Genomic DNA, 18,345 nt, shown 5'->3' with positions numbered 1-18,345 from the left:
GTTGACAATCCAGGCATATCTACTGTATTTAGACTATTTGATAGAGGAATGTGTGCATGCTGCATTTCGGTATAGCAGGGTTGTTTCAAGATAAAGTTGCTCACGAGTTGACTGGCCAGTGAAACTTCCTCACTGTCCTGATGAGGGCCGAGGCAAGTAAAGCGGCCAAAGCAAGTGCTGTCCTCCCATCAGTAATCCCTTCAGCGGTGACGTCACTCAGCCCGTCTCCAAAGGGACGCAGCGCAGAGTGCGGGGCAGCCAGGCGGCCAGTGTGCATCCCAGGACGCAACATCCCTCTAGCTGGGGCTCAACTTTCCTGTGATAACTCAACTTCGGACCAATTGGGAAACTGACCAAAAATGGGTAAGTTTTACTAAGAAGTCTTCTAATATGCTTCGAAGATGGTTATAAAATCATCTGGCGTGCTGACAACAAGCTTCATACTTCATTGTCGTCGCTTATTTTGTACGGGGCTGCTGATTGTTGGATAGTAACTAAACTGTAGACGTTGATCGTAGGCTAGTAGTGCTGCAAAAGTATTAAGCCTACCTGACCCGGTTTCATGTGAATCGGCATTAGGCGTAGTCTAGTGAAGCAACTAGTGGAAAGCGATTAGGGAGATAAGTCTGTAAGGATTTCCCTGCAGTCAGCCGCAACTCTCCATAAGGCTAAGCACTAGTATGCGGCGCTGCTAAGTCCCGACAAACTGTAACCGTGCTGTCTGCTGGCTGCTATGCTGAACAATTGGGATAAACTACTTGATCAAAGGTTGTTTTGAGTACGCCCCTCATCATTAGTCTTGATTGATCATGTTGACTGATCTGCAATTATTGATCACGTTGATTGTTTGATGCATTGTTTAAGCCGTCTGTGGAAATGGAAATGGCAATCATGATGATTGTTTTGATGAGTGATTGTTGCAGGATTTATTTAAACTTCATCTGAGCACCATAAATTGCTTTAAAAATGGATTCTTAAATTAATTCTAACACTGTGGTATTTCATAACAAATCTGCACCGGGTTTTTGCTGGTAAAGAATGACTAAAAGTTACTGCAAATAGAACAGACAATATATTCCACTCCAGTCAGATGCTCCATAGCTGAAGCCAGCATGTTGCTGCTAAAGCTCGCACTGCTATCTGACAGGCTGAACTGGGAGAGTTGTAAGGGGGATGATTGTCATGCCCCAGTCGGTTCTCTGAATCAGTCCCAAGTGTTGGCCTGTGTGTTCCCACACTGGGGATGCCTGGGAGGAGTGAGGCGCTCATGCCATGGATGTTTAGTAACTTCTCGCTGACTTAAGGCTCTGAGACAGTAATAGGCTGTCGGCCAGATGGAACAGCATTCAGCATTCACTCCCAGCTGTTCTTATTCAAACCATACAGCACAGTAGATATTCTGTGTTCAAATGACAAGGGATTGAGATGGTCCAGTATTTGTAGTTTTACCTGTTGAGTCTTTTGTGTTGGCTGTGGGACTTAGTTGCTTGTACTGAGAGACTTCAGGCACAAGTCTGTTGGTTTGCTTTGGTGCAACTGAGGCAAGAGAGAACATTGACAGTGTGAGAATGTGTATCAGTGCTCATTAATTCGCTCTGAAGCTCTCACAGTGGCGTCTTTGTGCTCCTAATTTGGAGCCGCTCCTTTGTGCGACTTCAGTGGCTCTTAATGTAGAGAGAAGTTCACTGAATTGCAAGTTTCAGAGTGGACGCCCAGTGAACTAATTCCCTGCAGACCCTCTTTCCTTGTCTCATGGAGGATATGGCCTGCATGGCAATTGACCATTGTGCATTGTCCACTTGCTAAGACTCTCTTCATATTCAAATATTCTCTGTAGCACTTTCAAAACAACAGCTGACCTTGGGCTGTATGGAATTTAACAGTCTCTGTTACTTTATCATTTTAAATCAATCTGTGAGATTATTTATATTATTTATTTATTATTTATGAGTTATAAGTCACTTGTAAAGAATGTTCTTTCTCACTGGTTGTCTTAAACAACTTTATAATAATAACATTGACTATCAGAAAAATTGTAGTAGCCTGTTATTTTGAGCATGACAGGCTGACGTGAAAAATGGCGACGAGATTAATTTGGATCCTAAACTCACTAGTTGCTGTAAAGGTTGCCTTTTGTTGTGATCCACGTAAAATGGAACAGAAAGTGGTTTAAGTGGAACTGTGTGCATGTAATGGTGCAGTCCAAAACAAACAGGATGTCTTGAGGCCGATTGTGTGTGGAACTGAAAATGGAGAAGTGAAGATGTCCCTCGGAGGTTATATAACTTATCAACTGTCCGATTCGATTTTATGGTGACTTTCACCTCGGAGAGAGGCCACATTTTTTCAGAGAGTTTCCCCTCTGTCCTTTTGGTTAACGATTTAACAGTGCATTGGCCTGTGTGTGGGATGTGGGAGGATAACTTGGCTGCGGACCGCTGAGCTCAATGTGGTTCTTAACTCAGAGGGAGACAGCAAGTCATTTTCCACCAATATCTTGTTAACTTCTCAGTGTTAGTCCTGTGACAATTACTCATCCAGTGGTATTTGGTTGCCATGGGCCTCCGTGATAACTAAAACACTCAAGGCACAAACTGTGGTCTTTGTTCTATTTACACAGTTTATCTTTGGGCCAAACAATCTAAAGAGAAAGTGTTGGTCTAAAGATGAAAGCGTTCTTTGGTGCATGTGATGATCATACTCATTTTAGCAAGAGAAGCATGACAGGACTCTGCTTAGAAGGACTAGCAGTTTTTCCTCACAGCACACTGTAACCACTGGCCTACAGAGAACAAGTATGTCAAGCACCAACTAGCTTTTTGCTGAACTGGTTGACAGTGTTAAATAGACTTTTGGTAAAATGGTTTAGAAGTTCTGTTGAATACAGTGTGGAAAATCTACTAGCTTGTCAATTTGTTTTTTATAGACACAATTTAATTACATGCAGGTTAACATTTAAGACCCTATCTTGTGACTGGAGCTACAGCTAATCAAATACAGCAAATTATGGACCTGACTGTGAACAGTGACTCTGTTCTTCTTAGAGCCAGACCCTGATAGCCAAAAAGGGAAGATTGTTTTCCCTTATGGAAACTCTTGAACTTTCTACTAAAACACTTTCCCCGGTCTTCTGTATTCAGCATGGTGGTCCTCTGGAAAGGGTGATCAAGATTGAATGCAGACCAAATCTTAATCTTGTTGCATCATTGTTTTGGAGTAATTGGAGAAAGAGTGATTTAATCAGTGTCGACAGAATGAATCATGCAGTTGTGACGGGTTGTGTTGTGGTACAGGCCTAAACCATGATGACAGCCTTAACTCTTGATTTTAGAAGTAAGGATGAAATCTTGCCCGCCTGTCATTCTGCACTGATCCACAAACGGAAGAGCTGAACAACTTGTTTGCTAGGAATGGTGATGACAAATGTGTCTGGGAAATGTTTCCGAGGTGTTGGGCGTGTTGTGCTGTGTAAACCCACTCTGCGCTGTGCTTGCCTGTGTGCCATCATCTGAACTATAGGATGTCTGGAAAGTGTCTGATTATTTTGGTCACACATCAGCAGTGATTACTGTCACAGACACATGCAGTGGACTGTATGCGCTGTGACCCTGCATCCTGAGTCTGGGGAGAGGAAAGGACCTATGACTGCTAATGTTATGCCAGCGGAGGAGTTTTTTTGCCCTCGGAATCAACAGCTTGTCAACCGATGCCTGAGCAATAACAGAGAGCGAGATAATGTTTCCCCTGCTTTGAGCTGACTCAAGGTGATCGCACTCAAAGGCCAAGTATAGGTCATGTGTATACGCAGCTGCTCCCCACAGAACTGCTCGAGATGTAGAGAAGAACATAGGAGTGCATGAATGAATCGCTGCAGAGATGCTCTGGAGGGAGCAGGCAGACACAGAGATTGGGCTTTGCTGTTTTGTGTTTCTTGTTTGTTCTCATCGAAGCATTTTCTGGTTCACTCCAAATTACCTGAAATCTCTCTTTCATTTCCTTACCTGGATTTGAACTAGGAACAGCACAGAGTCAAGTTACCTCCAAACAAAGTACGAGCTTTTACAAATGATTATACATTCAGCATTAATATGTTTTCCAAGTTACTATTCTCTTTTGGTTTGCAGTCATTAATTACACAGAAAATCCACGATAATGAGGTAGTTGCTGTCATAATTACGTGATTTCTGGGCTTCTTTCCATTTGGCATAGGAAGTGACTGAGCATCTTTGGTAATAATGCAGTCATTGAGGCCCATACATTCTGCAGCTCCAAAGTGGGACCACTTTAGTGCAATCGAAACACCTCTGTCATCTCATGCTCCACGTTGCTCCCCCTCACATCTCCCTCCTGCCTCTCTTGGTGTCTCTGCCCCTCCTTTCCTCTCTCATCTTCACCGCTTTCTTCCCTCTTTTCTGCGCGCATTTTGTCTTCCCTCTCTCCTCATTTATGACAGTTGATTGTCTGCCACCAGCACTGCAGGTCTGCCAGAGCAGTCATCTTAATTTGTTGAGCTTAATAAGTCCTCTGATAACAAAGAGGGGGCATTGTGTATTGTGACATGAAATGATAGGAATAGAAGCTCCTGAGTGGGGATGCCTGTTCAAGCATGCTCCTTGGCCGTCACTTTAATTAAAGGCCTATTTACGACACCACAGAAGGGATGCAAGTGTGTGGGTGAGTGTGTGTGTGTGTGTGTGTGTGTGTGTGTGTGTGTGGGGGGGGGGGGGGGGGGACCAACTGTCTAACCCCTAGAGTTCACCCTTGTTAGAGAGATGTCACATTGCCACATGGTAGAAACAGCATGACATTTAAATATCTCAAAATGCCCCTTATATGCAAATGACTACAGCCTTCCAGATATGCAAGAAGCCAAATGCTGGTGTGGTATAAAATATGCTAAAGAGACAATCTGGCCTTTAGTTTATCTGCAAGCCTTCAGAAAATACCCACCGTTATCTGGGTTAATCAAACAAATAAATGCAGACTGGAGTTGGCCAATTTGAACAATCCTCAGAAGAAAAGATTATTTTCCAATACCCTTAATCCCACTGCTTCCAGAATCTCTTCAGTTTTTACAATATGTTGGTATTACTGCATGTAGAGTGAATCGGTTATATTTGTCAGCGGAGCAACAATCTGTATCGGTGGTTTTGTTTACAGTAGAATGAATATTCCAGAAGGCCTGTGTGAAATAATGGACTGGAAAAGCAAGCAGAGTGGCGCAGACCCGCAGCCGATGGGTATTCAGCCACTCATTGAACAGGCATTCTACCCCACTGCAGGATTTTCTGCTATCCAAATCAAACTACACCACTCTGGAGAGCTGCATTTCCCACTGCACCAAAAGCACTGTTTGGGACATTGATTAAATACTAATCAATAACTTTTTCCCAGAATGACCTGCTTTCTATTGCCAGCCTTTTGTAAGCAACTAAATAGATGATAATGCGTGCAGTATTGAAAAGTGACGGGTCAGAATTGGTAGCTTGATGTGATTGCTCCATATGAATCCATGGCTGTAGTAGAGAGGCCTGTGCAGCGAAGGCCACACCTCTGTGTCGGTCAGGATCTGGGCCAGAGGATTAGAGCGGGTCACTCAGTGAGAGTAGACAGCCGATAGTGTCAGCTAATATGGTGCTTTTAACACCATGCATGGATTCCCTTTCGTTTGGGGGAGAAATTGCTTCAGAGTAAATCCAGTGTCGTTTCTAAGTTTAAAAATCAAACTTTCGCTTTCATTCACTTGACTCGGATTATTTCAATTCATGCGGCTGCTCCTATTGTGATGGATAATTATTTAAGAGCTGACGGAATATGAAAACAGTTTGGATGTGAAAGTAGTTGAAAAGATAAAGTGAGAAGAAAATAGTTAGGGCCTCTAGCTAATTCCCTGTAAGGTCATCTGTAGGGAGTGAGAGCATACTCTCAGAATGCATTAGTCTGTTTTTCAACTGTGGGAGCCTGTAGGATTGAGCTGTTGGCAGTGTGCCCACGGAGCGTATTCAAGCCTCCACAGATAGCTCTTTGTCCTCAGCTCTTTTACGCAGCTGCTAAACAACCGTAAGACAAAAGCATCTGGGGTACCCCAGCACACCAATGAGAAATGTTCACCATATGAAGAGCCATGCCAGACAGCCTCAGATCCATTTGCATGCAGCCAAATGCTACGCTGGAGATGTATTAAGCAGACTTTTAAATGCAAACTCAAGTAACCCCTGTAGAAAAAAAACAACAAAAAACCTTAGTGATCTGGTATACATATGGTGTCACCATGCTCACACCAATGCTTTGTGTGTGTGTGTGTGTGCGTGTGTGTGTGTAAGAGAGAGAGAGAGCATGAAAGTAGAATTTGAGAAGATGAGAAACGTCATGTGCTGCCAGTTATCCAAGCAAGCCCACCATCAATAGTCAATAAATTCATGCTAACAATGACTTCTATTATTCTGGAGGAGCAGCTGTAAATATTAAAGACGGTACTCACTATACACACAGTTAAAGATATTTTTGTGAGAATATAGTCACACCACAGACACATCTTATGTACGCACAGTAAACATTTGTTTCTCCACGTCTTCTGAAAAGCATTACTTATCTAAGATGTTGCGTAAAATGCACATGACTCATGATTCATTTCATGGTGACAGTGTGTGACACTGGATTCTGTGTTGGAGGCAACTGATCATGTTCATGACAAACCATCCAGTTGGGAATCATCTTCCTGCCCAAGGAAGAGGTTTCCAAGTGAGAGTTTCGTTGTCTACTTATTATCCTCCAGAGAAAGGCTCGATAGGCAGGAAAAGGCACTTCTGCCAAGCAGATGAAAATCTGGAATAGTTGAGCTTTTATAGAGCGACAGCTGCAGGAAACCCAATAGCTAAGGGAGAGTGTCAAGGGAGATTGTTCCCCTCACAGACAGACTGTTAGGGGGATTGAGAAAATGGATTTCAAATTGAATGACAAAATCATTTGTCTCTCAATGATGGATGAAAACACATACACTATACTTAGGTTATTTGTACTGTATGTAAGTGATTCAACTTGGAATACTCAAATAATAGAATTGTACAGTAATGCGTGATGCTAATGTCATTAGCATGCATCTTGGTTCAGTAAAAGCTGAGGCTTTGGTGTCACTTAGTTTCATTACAGAGGAAATGAGAAGTGAAAACATCAGAGGATATGGGAGGGTTGGGATGGGGGGGGGGGGGGTGTTTGGGGGGCACAAAGCACTGAATCAGGAGAAAACAAATACCAACTAGCAGCAGCTTCAGGGGAGAGGAAATCCCAGATGTTTCTGTCTGAAAAACAGCTTGACCCCATAACCACACAAAGACCAGGGGAGAGCAGTTAGTAATATGAATATCATATCTACACCGCTGAGGGGTCTCATAAGTCATCTTAGCTTTTGACCTCTACTCTATGGGAAAATAATGCTGTAACAATAGAGTGGCCACAGCTGAAAATAGGAAAGTAATGTTGTGAAGGGAGGGGAACATCTGGAACATGCAGAACAAGCTGTCTGCCGCGGAACTTGGACAGGGTGCTTTGTAGAACCACACTGGGAATGGTAAAGCTGAGTAACTAGATACACATGAAAGGTCTGATTCACTGTTTCCTTTCTCAGTACCACACTACAGAGAGAGAGAGAGAGAGAGAGAGAGAGAGAGAGAGAGAGAGAGAGAGAGAGAGAGGGGGGGGAGCGAGAGAGAGAGAGAGAGAGAGAGAAATAGAATGTGTGTGTGTGTGTGTGTGTATCTGTTTTTAGATGCGTGCATAATATACATTTAATGTGTGCATGTTGTGTATCATGTGATGTATCCATGATGTATCCACCATCCAGCTTCAAAGCTTCTATGAATTCTCTGGGTTTGTGTTTGCTGGACAGTTTCTATTTTTTTGGCCAGTTTATTTTCCGGGAACAAAGTGTTTTTCATTGGTTTCAATCAAAGTGGGCATATTTGAGGGACAGTGTCAAAGTTATGTAAAAGAAAAGTTTTCGGATCGAAGGATCGAAGAAAATACTTTTGCAAAGGTTGTATTTTTTTTACTTTAAAGAGCCCAAGTGGTCTGACCATGTAAACATACAATTCTAGGGGGGAAAAGAAAAAAACAAACAAGAACCAAAAGAACAGTTGTGTGGTTTTCCCAGCAATATGATTCACTACACAGTAATGTCTGCATTATCGGAGCAGTGTGCGTGTGATTTGTGTTGTTTGTTATGCAACACGCACCAGTGAGTTCACATCCATGGAGAAATCCACAGAATAACCGCAGGAAGCAGAATCCTCCCTATTTGCATGATGACCCTTATGATGTGTGCACAGAGCAGATCAGTGCGAGTGTAATGTTTAGACACTGATACTAATACAGAGACCGCACTACATCAGATGGAGCCACAAATGGGTTATCATTATTGTACAGTAGCCATACAGTTAGTGCTGAAATGATTAGTTGCTTCATCGATTAGTCAGTCGACAGAAAATTAATTCAAATTTTGATAATTTATTCATTATAGTCACTTATCAAGTAAAAATACCAAACATTTGCTGTTTACAGCTTCACAAAAGCTAAGATTTGCTTGATTTTCTCCATTTCATATCATTATAAAATGAATACTTTGGGTTTTTTTTGGCTGCTGGTCCAACTAAGTAAGCAATCAATTTGTCATTGATTTTGACATTTTATGGACTACATCATTAGTCTATAGATTAGTCGATAATGAAAATAATCATTAGTTGCAGCCCTACATACAGTATTCTACTTACCATACTGCATGGCGGACAAAAGGACATTGCAGTGTCCCTGCTGTCAATGATTTGTCTATCAGTACTTAAAGCAATAAAGTAATGGACTGACCCGCCCTCTCCAAGGTCAGCCAGTGTACAGTAGGTAATGCGCCTACCAACCACCAAACGTATTAGTTTCCATCTCTTTCTTGTGACTCATATGCCCCTGTATGTACTCAGTATTCCTTGAGGAATACCAATAACGTTCTCTCGCATTATGATTCAAAACAGCCTCCGCCACGACTGTGCGGGACGAGCTCATCTCTGCAGGGCGAGAACGTCAGGTTCAGGTTACAGCCGACTCTGTGTCCTTCCAGGATCCAGCCCCAGGATGCGGGAGGAGCGCCTGGCCGAACAATGGCATTAAAGTGATCTGCATGTCGGCTGCTCTGTTGTCATAGTGCCGATGATGAATCCTGACACGGTGGGGTCTGGCTGGCTGGCCCGTCGAGCAGCGCTGGCTGGGCTGAATGGAGCAGGTTTCCCCCTCCCCTTCGCCTTCTAAAGAGGGCCGGGAGAACAGTGCTGGGGGGCTTGAATAGGGTAAACTCCGGGGTCAGGGGTGAGAGGTTGGCGGTGTGAGGCGAGGGACAATAGGGCTGCCGGGAGAGACACAGAGAAAGAGATCCCAGCAGCTGGGAGAGACAGAGAGGAGGGTGGGAGCGGCTAGAGGGGGGCTGTTCATGGGAAGCCCCCAAGATTAGCTGGAGAGTCTCGTCTGCTGTCTCCATGTCTCTGTGCTTCATTATGTCTCTATTGTGTGTGTGTGTGTGTGTGTGTGTGTGTGTCTGTGTGTGTGTGTGTGTTCACATGCTTACAAGTTGGAAAATGAAAATGAAAGACCCTCTCCAACCTGGTGTTATTCACCATCCCAGCAGCTGGAGCGTGGGAACTTCTGGGTCGTAGGGATCCTAGTCAGCATCAGATGCCCATATGGAGCTTTAGACATTGAACCATCAGAAATCTTTTGCAGCCACAATATTTCCAGACAAGAACCCTGAAATGGCATGGGCCTGCTGTATTATCCATTCTAACACTTGTCCATTTTGCAGACTGCCTTCTTTTAATTCTCTTTTAAATATTTGAATTTGGCTTGCTTCATTGTTTTATTTTGTGTCTTTGCTCTTTTCATGGTGCCTGTGTATTGTATTGTATTGTATGGCACATTATAACCTTTATTTTTAAAAACACTCTCTAAATAATGTTGTTATTGTTACTCGGCTGAAGATTAATGTTCCCAATTAATTCCTAGGCCTTTATGATAAAGCCCAATGAATTTAATGGTGCAGCTGGTTTTCTCTAGAATGAATATGTACGATACAGCAAAGGGTTGAAGCTATTCTCATGGCTGGATGAGTAATAATGGCATGCTTGTGTTGCTCTCTTATTAAAAAATCAATTTACATATTATGTGCACATCTGTAGTACAAAACAAAACTAATGACCTGCTAATTTCCCTATGATTGCAATTGACTGCTGTCATTCAAGTAGCACGGCATAAAGGCAACTCAATGGACTTTGTGCTAAGCTAAATATAAAAGCGCTTACAGCGATAGGTATTGTATTTAAAGGATTAACTACCCTAAGGGAAGTCCTCTGAGATTTATTTTTACTCTTGATGTTGTGCGGCTCCATTGAGCAGCATATGTTTCAGATGGCTTTGGTAAGTGCTCCGTGTCAAAGCGATTGATTGGCTGGAGACGTGGGTTCATTTCAGTTAATGATCATTTATTGTTTGTCTCCAGGACTGCCTCATTTGCAGGGCTGCAGAGTGTGAATGGGCTTTCCTCCCTTGAGAGACAGAGTGTGGAGGGGGCAGATTGAGTCAGATTAGAGGGACATGTATGCCGCAGGAGGCCATCACTACATGTTTTATGCCTCTAGAGATGGAGATCCATATTAAGACTGTGCAGGTAGAAGTGAGTAAGGTGCCATGGTAGTGTGTCACCTGAGAGAGGAAGCAATAGGTGTTTGTGATACAAATGATTTTCATAATTTTTTTCATTTTCAGTGCCAAATATAATTTTGTGTGTTCAGGGTTTTTGTATTCATAGTCTTTCTCACGTTCACTTGATATGATTCACAGACATTTCTTGACAAGATGATACATGGACTTACTGAGTGCTTGCCTGCTAGTAGAATGGAACATTTTTCTCCAAATGTTATTTCATTGGTCTCTTTTATTCCAGAGAATCTACTGAATGAGCTGCATCGACCCATGTGGGAAAGATATTGTATACTGTACCCCTTCATTTTTCTCATAGAGTATATTTTCAGGGGAAACTAGATATTCTTATTATTTTCAATTTCTTGGCAAACTATTCTCACAATATATATTGAAAGTATAAGAAATGATTGTCTAATGTTATCCTAACGGGATGTTGGAGAGGTGTTTTCTTGCATACCTCTTGGCTGGTTTATTGGCTTGGTAAGTGTGGCACACCGCAAAGACAGTGAAGCCCCTTCCAGACCAGAGGCATCATTAAAAGATTTATGTGCTCCTGCACTCTGAGGGAACAACAGACAATTATGGAAAGACATTCAGCCCTTTACTTTCCTGTAAAATGGCAAGGAGTTCATGGCCTTAGACAGAAAACCAAGAAAAGGTAGAGGGGAACAACTATAACCTCCATTAAACCCCCAACTATCTCTCTCTCTCTCTCTCTCTCTCTCTCTCTCTCTCTCTCTCTCTCTCCTCTCTCTCTCTCACTCTCTCTCTCTCTCTCTCTCTCTCTCTCTCTCTCTCTCTCTCTCTCTCTCTCTCTCAAGTTTATGTTTCTGTTATCCTGGCAGAGAATTGCTCTTCAGACTCCAGCATGAAATTATGAAATTCTTAGTCTTCAGGATTTGGTATTGCATTGGTTTTCTGCCCGGCCAATGTTCCTCAAGCCATGGTGGCAGTTTCCAAGGTAGACCAGGAAGCCTGGGTAATACGAAGCATCTGTGTCTCTCCCTCTGCCTGCAGCACACTGTGGCCAAACCACAGTGGCTGTGGAGGTGCCAGAGAGCCAGAGTTGTGAAGTCACTTTTAGAGGAAAAACATGGCTGCCAGGCATCACTGAGTGTTGCTGCCTTTCCAGACCTAACACGATAGCAACACAAACATGCAATTAGAGAAGTGCTGAGTCAGATACCATGGGCATTGTTTGGTCAAACACTAGCAATTACACTGGAGAGAAAATTCCAGCCGGATAATAATACAATGGAAGATGTTCAAACGCCAAGACATAAAGTGTGTCTTTATTGCCAATGGTTGAAAGAGAATAGTAACTTAGGTTTACTATCTTGCAACAAGATGTTAAGTGTAATTGAGTAGCTTACTTTTTGTGCTGGTAGAGTTCTTCAGCATGAAGGACAGTGTGTTGGTCTGTGTGACGATATTTGTGCCCCACAAACTGACCCTGTGGCTGATTTTAAGGTTTTGTTTTTGGGTGATGGAAGGCGTTAGATTAGAGAAGAGGTCTTGTGTTCAGGTCCTCAGTTTGATTCTCAGGGCTGGTAAAATCTGTGCTGGGCAAGTGAACGATAGTCTCCCCCCGCCTCCGCAACTACCATTTTAGGAGCCTTTGACCAAGGAACTCAACTCCTGATTGCAGTAGGTAAGGATGTCATTTTAAACTGTTCCTAAAATAAAGATGTAGGCAGAATAAATGTTTTCAAATGAGTTGTTTTTCTGCTGTGTACACACCATCAGACCACGGATCCAGGGATTTTTCTTAGTTTATTGCTTTCTGTCAGACGTAGCAAAAAGGAAGCACGAGGCTCATTATAAGTCAGCCCATTGTGGTTTTTCCTCTCCTGTCCACATATCTTGCTGTAACAAATGAGGACATTTAATCTTTAATGGCATATCCAGTTTTTCCACAACAGAGAGAGGAATTTTCTCCAAGGAACAGAGCGCAGGGGCTTCATATAGTGTGCTTAATCATTATATGGCAGTATTAGCTGTACTCCCGGGGTGAGTTGGAAGCATAAGTTCTGATAGGTAATTACTCAACATGGCAGATTTTGATTGTAGCAAAAGTCTGCTTTGCAGCTCCTGGTGCGTTTTTTCAACAATTTGTCTACATGTGATAATTGAAATGTTCAGCAAAAGTCATATAGAATTTATAATGTCTTTGTCCTTCTTTAGGCTCATAGTGTAAATGGGTCAGCAAACAAGTGAATGGATCTGTATAATGGGTTTGTGGACCGGCGCTTTTGTGAACAAATCAATGGCTTGGATTCAGCACGCCAAACATGAAGTCAGAAATATAGAGCACATTGACCTATGAAGTGAGTCTGCATTAAAAACTAGGTCAGCAATGCGGCTAGGGGGAACTCAGGAAGCCGCAGTACAGTAGGATCAATTCATGACATGCAACACAGGCACTTGTTCGCCAAAATACAGTGTTTGCAGGGAAGTGGGTATCTCATTCTGTAATGCTAGAAGATCCCAGTAGTGACTGTCAAACACAAGAAAGAGGATGTAACAGCTTTTCAGTCTGTTTGTCCAAGAGAGCAGCAAAATATACCGCGATGATTTGTTTTATATTCTTTTATTTGGTTTTCTTCAAATACTTCTCAGCACATTTTGGCCTCTTTGTCCAGCCATTCCTCATATGATCCTTCTTCCTCCCTCCCTCCCCACACACACACACACACACACACACACACTTGACTTGATCTGTCCTCCTCGGTGTAAGGCGTTGGCATGGTGAGGCTGCTTTCTCAGGCTGTTGTTAACTGTGTGTGAGTCTTGGGCACAGACCTGGCTCCCTGAGAACTCCTTCCTCTGTATGGGCCAATCAGGGTGCAGGTCTTCACGGGTGACTGAGCGCTGAGGAGCATTCAGGCCCCCCAGTCTCACGGCATGAAAGATTGACCCACAATGAAGCCTCCTCCATTTGTCTAAGCTTCATCATCATTCAGATTGTGTCCTTGACAAGGGGGGTGGCGCTGTCTCTTAGCACTGGAACTGAGTATGCGGCGCCCATGCTATGCCCTGCTTTGCCACCTAATGTATAGATGATTATGCTCACAGCCATTCAGCCAATCACAGTATTACTCAGTTCTTTCACTCTTTACGTTTCAAGGGGAGCTCCTTTTTTGGGTTGACAGGGTGAACACCTTTTTTGTGATGGGAGGAAAAGGTATTTTAGTGGCTTCTCAAACCCCTGAGAAATACACTGAAAAGTAGACATGATATAGTGTCACCTACTATGCTGATGAATCCCTGCTTTTAAACATACATTATGGATTACAATGCATTGGACCCCCAGAAACAGGGAACAATGCTTGTGCTGCTTAGCTGTACTTGGAATTTAATACAATGAAAAACGAGAAATATATTGGCATATGAAATGTAAGAGGGAAAGAGTTACTGTGTTGAAATGTTGACTCTTTTATTGTGTTGCAAACCTCACAATCATGGTTACTGGTGAATTTCATTGCAAGAAAAATCAGCATCATGACACTCATTCTGTTGGTGGTCTGTGCTCAGAGGCGTCTGTTGAAATTCAAATTGCTTAACAAATCATGCTAAATTTCATGTGGTGTTAGGGGATATTTGCTTGGTCACAGTGGTAGTGACAAACAAAGTAAAGGGGAAGAAAGAGAGGGAGGAGCGACTGTCCTTGTGTCTTTTTAAAAAAATTGCACCTCCTGCTCTCTGATGTTTTCCCTGGAGGATCAATCAAGTATCATATTACATCAGTAGAACCAATGCGTGTTTGATTTGCACACAGACACATTGTATTGTAGAACAGACATGACACTAAAATCTAGTTGTAAAGCTGCTGGGTGTGTTTGAAGTAGGTGTATTTTAGTGTGAATGAAATTGACTCCATACCGTCTGTCTCCAGAGACCCTAGGAGCTGAATATAAATGTCTACAAGGGAGATCGTTGTCGCCATAGAGATATAATGGTTGTCGCCCTGATGTGCTCACTCCTCCATTCTTACAATCTATTAGAAAACACACATACAAGGCTCACTGTAACGCTGAAAACAGGGATGGGCCATATGATGATCTTACATAGTCACTGGTTGAAATTTTGCCATGATTTGCCTTTAGAGGGAGATAATGGACACAAAGGCAGTTTCAAGAACTGATGGTAAAAGTTATATTTTATTATATGTTATTGGCATTGTATGTTTCTTTTTTCACTCTATGTTTTACTTTTAGTATTTCCAATCAAAACACTTGATTGTGTGATAAGTTGTCTTTACTAGAATCCAGAATTCATAAGTAAAAGGATAACTTTTTAAAGTTAACCCTTACTTGTGTTTATACTTTGTTTAAAGGCTGCAAATGGAGTACTTTAGTGTTACCATTGTGTCTGTAGTCAATAACTTGTAACATAGCCTTGGCCAGAATGGCAAAATGATGAATATTGTGATGCATATATAATATTAGCCGATGCCTCAGCTTAGCTCCTTCAATCAATTAGTACCAAAGTCGAAATCACAAACACAGCTGCCTCTGAATCAGCTGTATCTTCATATACAGTATACCAATGGGCCACAGTAAAAATCTGTCGGCTGGAGTCTCTGTTCTTCACTCCACAAAGATGATGTCAATTCTCCTGGTGTTTTACAGGGCTGACAGAGAAAAAGCTTGCAGATTAGCGCAGCATTTGTTGTTGTGGGATCCCCGCTAAGTTCACTTCCCTGACCCCTGAGGCTCCCCCCCCCCTGCTGCTCCCCCTCCTCTCTGAGGTCTGGTATCCGTGAGAAGACCCCACTCCAGCACCACTCCAGCAGGACGTCCCACTGAAAGCTCCCTCTCTCATTAGCATGCCTCTGGGGCTCCTCAGCCTGCCTCTGCCAAACAAACACAGCCAAGCCCCCTCTTCCCCGTCTCCCTCACTATCTGTATGTGTGTGTGTGTGTGTGTGTGTGTGTGTGTGTCTCCCTCTCTCTGTCTCTGGTCATCTCTCTCCATCCATCTCTCTCTGTCTGTGCTGTGTTTAACGAGCAGTCCCTCTGTTGTTTCACGCTCCTCTCTTTGTTTTTCTGGCATCCTCTCACTTTTTCCCTCTTTTATCAGCTCCCTCACCCTTCTTCAATTTCGCGATGCTTCTCCCCTTCCTATTTTCTTGTTCTCTCATTCTCAGATGCTGTTTCCTCTGTTGTTTGTATAAGCCCAGAGGAGCGTCCCTCTCCCTGTTAGGAGAATGGCGATCTGCCCCTCTTTCCTGTGTCCTTTTATGTGAGTTAGAAGTCACCAGATGGAGGGAAGACAGCGGTCAGAGGTTGCTAATGTATGCCTCAGGAGCAGGGGGCATATGGTGCGAATCAGAAGATGAAGGGCTCACCCCCCCCACACACACAGCCCCGCAACCCCACTACCCTTCCACCCATTCACCCCCCCTCCTGCACTGTGGTCAGATGGGAAATAGAGAAAGGTGATTGTGTGCTGACATGCATTCTGCCCCAGCCTACACACAGCACAGAGTAGGGCTTTCATCCACTGCGCCCCGACCAAAGGAGGGGCTCCCTACTCTCCCACACACATCCCCTTCTCTGATGTAACAAGCCCATTCTCACTAGCCAGCCAGCCCCCGAAATTGCTATTCATGGTGCCACTCCATTCCACTCCGAGACAGAGACAGGGACAGGGACAGGGACGCCTCAGAGGAGGGAGTATCTTCAGGGGATGGGCAAGGATTTGTGTGTTTGTGTGTGTGTGTGTCGTTAAGTGGACGAAATGAATCGGACCCAAACTGAATCCCAAAACAATCCGTGCAAATAGAGCAGATGCACAATATTTCCTGTGAAACTGGATTTCAAGTGACGTATGGCCGGGGCATGAGGTTAGCTGGCAGCGTGCACTAAGCTCAACCAAATCCCATCTGACAAGACCTCTGCATCTTGGAAAGGACCCGCGATATACAGAGGAGCCGTGCCTTCGTCAATCAGGACAACACGGGAGAGAGAGAGAGAGAGAGAGAGAGGGAGAGAGAGAGAGAGAGAGGGAGAGAGGGAGAGAGGGAGAGAGAGAGAGAGAGAGAGAGAGAGAGAGAGCGAGCGGGGAAGAGAGTGAGTGAAGGAGGGAGCGAGAGGGGAGAGAGTAAGGAGGAGATAGGAAGAGAGAATTTGCTGAAAGGAAGCATTTTTGTTGGATGGGAGAAAAACAACCATGGAAACTACATCAGAAGAAAACCAAGAGCAGAGGCAGGACAAAAGAGGTACCAATGAGCACTCACAAAGGGCCAGTTTAGTTCCTTTCACTGCTTTGTTTACTGGGGCTTTAACCTACTTGAGCCTGCTTGGTTTCACCCCGCACAATAGGCGGGTAGACTCCGCTCAGCAGGGACTAATTCAAATAGTCATTGTCTTATTGCTCTGCTCAGAGAAATTTCAATTTTTAGCATCGCCTCCTTGTTTCAGTGCAGGCTGTATTGGTTGTGTGTGCATAACTGTTGATGTTCCGGTTGCAGATCGTGCATCACTGCCTATACGTTGTAGTGGAGGGCATCAAGTCTATTTTGCCAGCGCTACTTGTGTTTATGTCGTGATCTAATTATCTTATGTCTGTGGGATGTTTTCAACAGCCCATGCTCCTCCAGCGTGAGGGATGTTACCGTTCGTCGTTATCGTTATTATAATAGTTTCACTATTAAGGACAAAGAGCCTGTTGCAGCATCAACAGTAAATCAATCAATCCTCAGGGTGTGTTTGAGTTGTTCTTTCAGGGGGATTGGTGATTAATGAGGTGAATAAGAGGCTGGCAAGGACAAAGATAGACGCACCAAACATCACCACTCTCACACGTAGACAGCCGTGACTTTACACTACTGAGAAAGAATGAGTGAGAGAGAGAGCAAGAGAGGCGCCACTATGGGAGAATTAAGTGTTCACATAAGCTACCGGTTCACATTAGTAACCGGTCGTAAACATGCTCAACCCCCCTTGTAGGAATCAGCAGGAATCATTGATTTTTCCTTTGCTCTTTGTTCTGGCTGCCTCCTCCAGGTTAAAGATCGCACTGTTTCAGACGAGCACACGTTCCCAAGTAATGATGCTGTGGTTGTCTGTGAGGCTCATTTAATGATGTAGTATTAATTCAGTGATAAGGAAAGGAAGGCAGTAACTTCTTAACCACACTGTGATGTTTTATTGATGATGTTTGGCAGATTAATGGTATTTAACATTGCCTACATTTGTATATCTGAAGAGTTTTACTCCAAAATGAGACATCCATTATCTGAAAAATGACACTTACTCTTACAAAATGATTCATTTTAAAAATTTAAACAAATTATAGCACTTTTTAAACAATGAGAGGTAAAGTAAGTCCTTGGTTGACAAAATAATGACAGTGTGGATCATCTGTATTATAGAGATACTGAATGATAAAATTCAACCTTTCTTCCAAAATGGATCTACTTACATTGCTTAACTATTCATTTGGGTTTTCTGTATTCTCACGTCACTTTCTGTACTCTGATCAAGTGGAAAGTTGTAACAGGACTGTTGCTGTGGATGGTTGGGTGATTTCCACGCGCAACACTAACACTGTTGGCAAGACTACAGAAGGGAGTTCTGCGCTCTGTTTAGTTCTCTCCCCTTATTTA

At 43.3% G+C, this 18,345-nt stretch overlaps 1 protein-coding gene across 3 annotated transcripts in view; it reads left to right on the top strand.

Moving 5' to 3' along the window:
• The first annotated feature begins 239 nt into the window (after window positions 1-239).
• Window positions 240-18,345, top strand: part of gpm6bb (glycoprotein M6Bb) — a 31,740-nt gene continuing 13,634 nt past the window's right edge. For 2 of the 3 annotated variants that reach the window (XM_071926994.2, XM_071926996.2), the window contains exon 1: window positions 16,828-16,956. In XM_071926994.2, the coding sequence (XP_071783095.1) occupies window positions 16,908-16,956 (49 nt within the window). In that variant the 5' untranslated portion in view covers window positions 16,828-16,907. Of the gene's footprint in view, window positions 364-16,827; window positions 16,957-18,345 lie in introns of those variants that run through there. The other variant, XM_071926995.2, reaches the window with a different exon arrangement.

This window comes from Centroberyx gerrardi, chromosome 10, assembly GCF_048128805.1.
Source record: "Centroberyx gerrardi isolate f3 chromosome 10, fCenGer3.hap1.cur.20231027, whole genome shotgun sequence".
Classification (NCBI taxonomy): domain Eukaryota; kingdom Metazoa; phylum Chordata; class Actinopteri; order Beryciformes; family Berycidae; genus Centroberyx; species Centroberyx gerrardi.
This window is presented reverse-complemented; position numbering and strand designations above follow the sequence as displayed.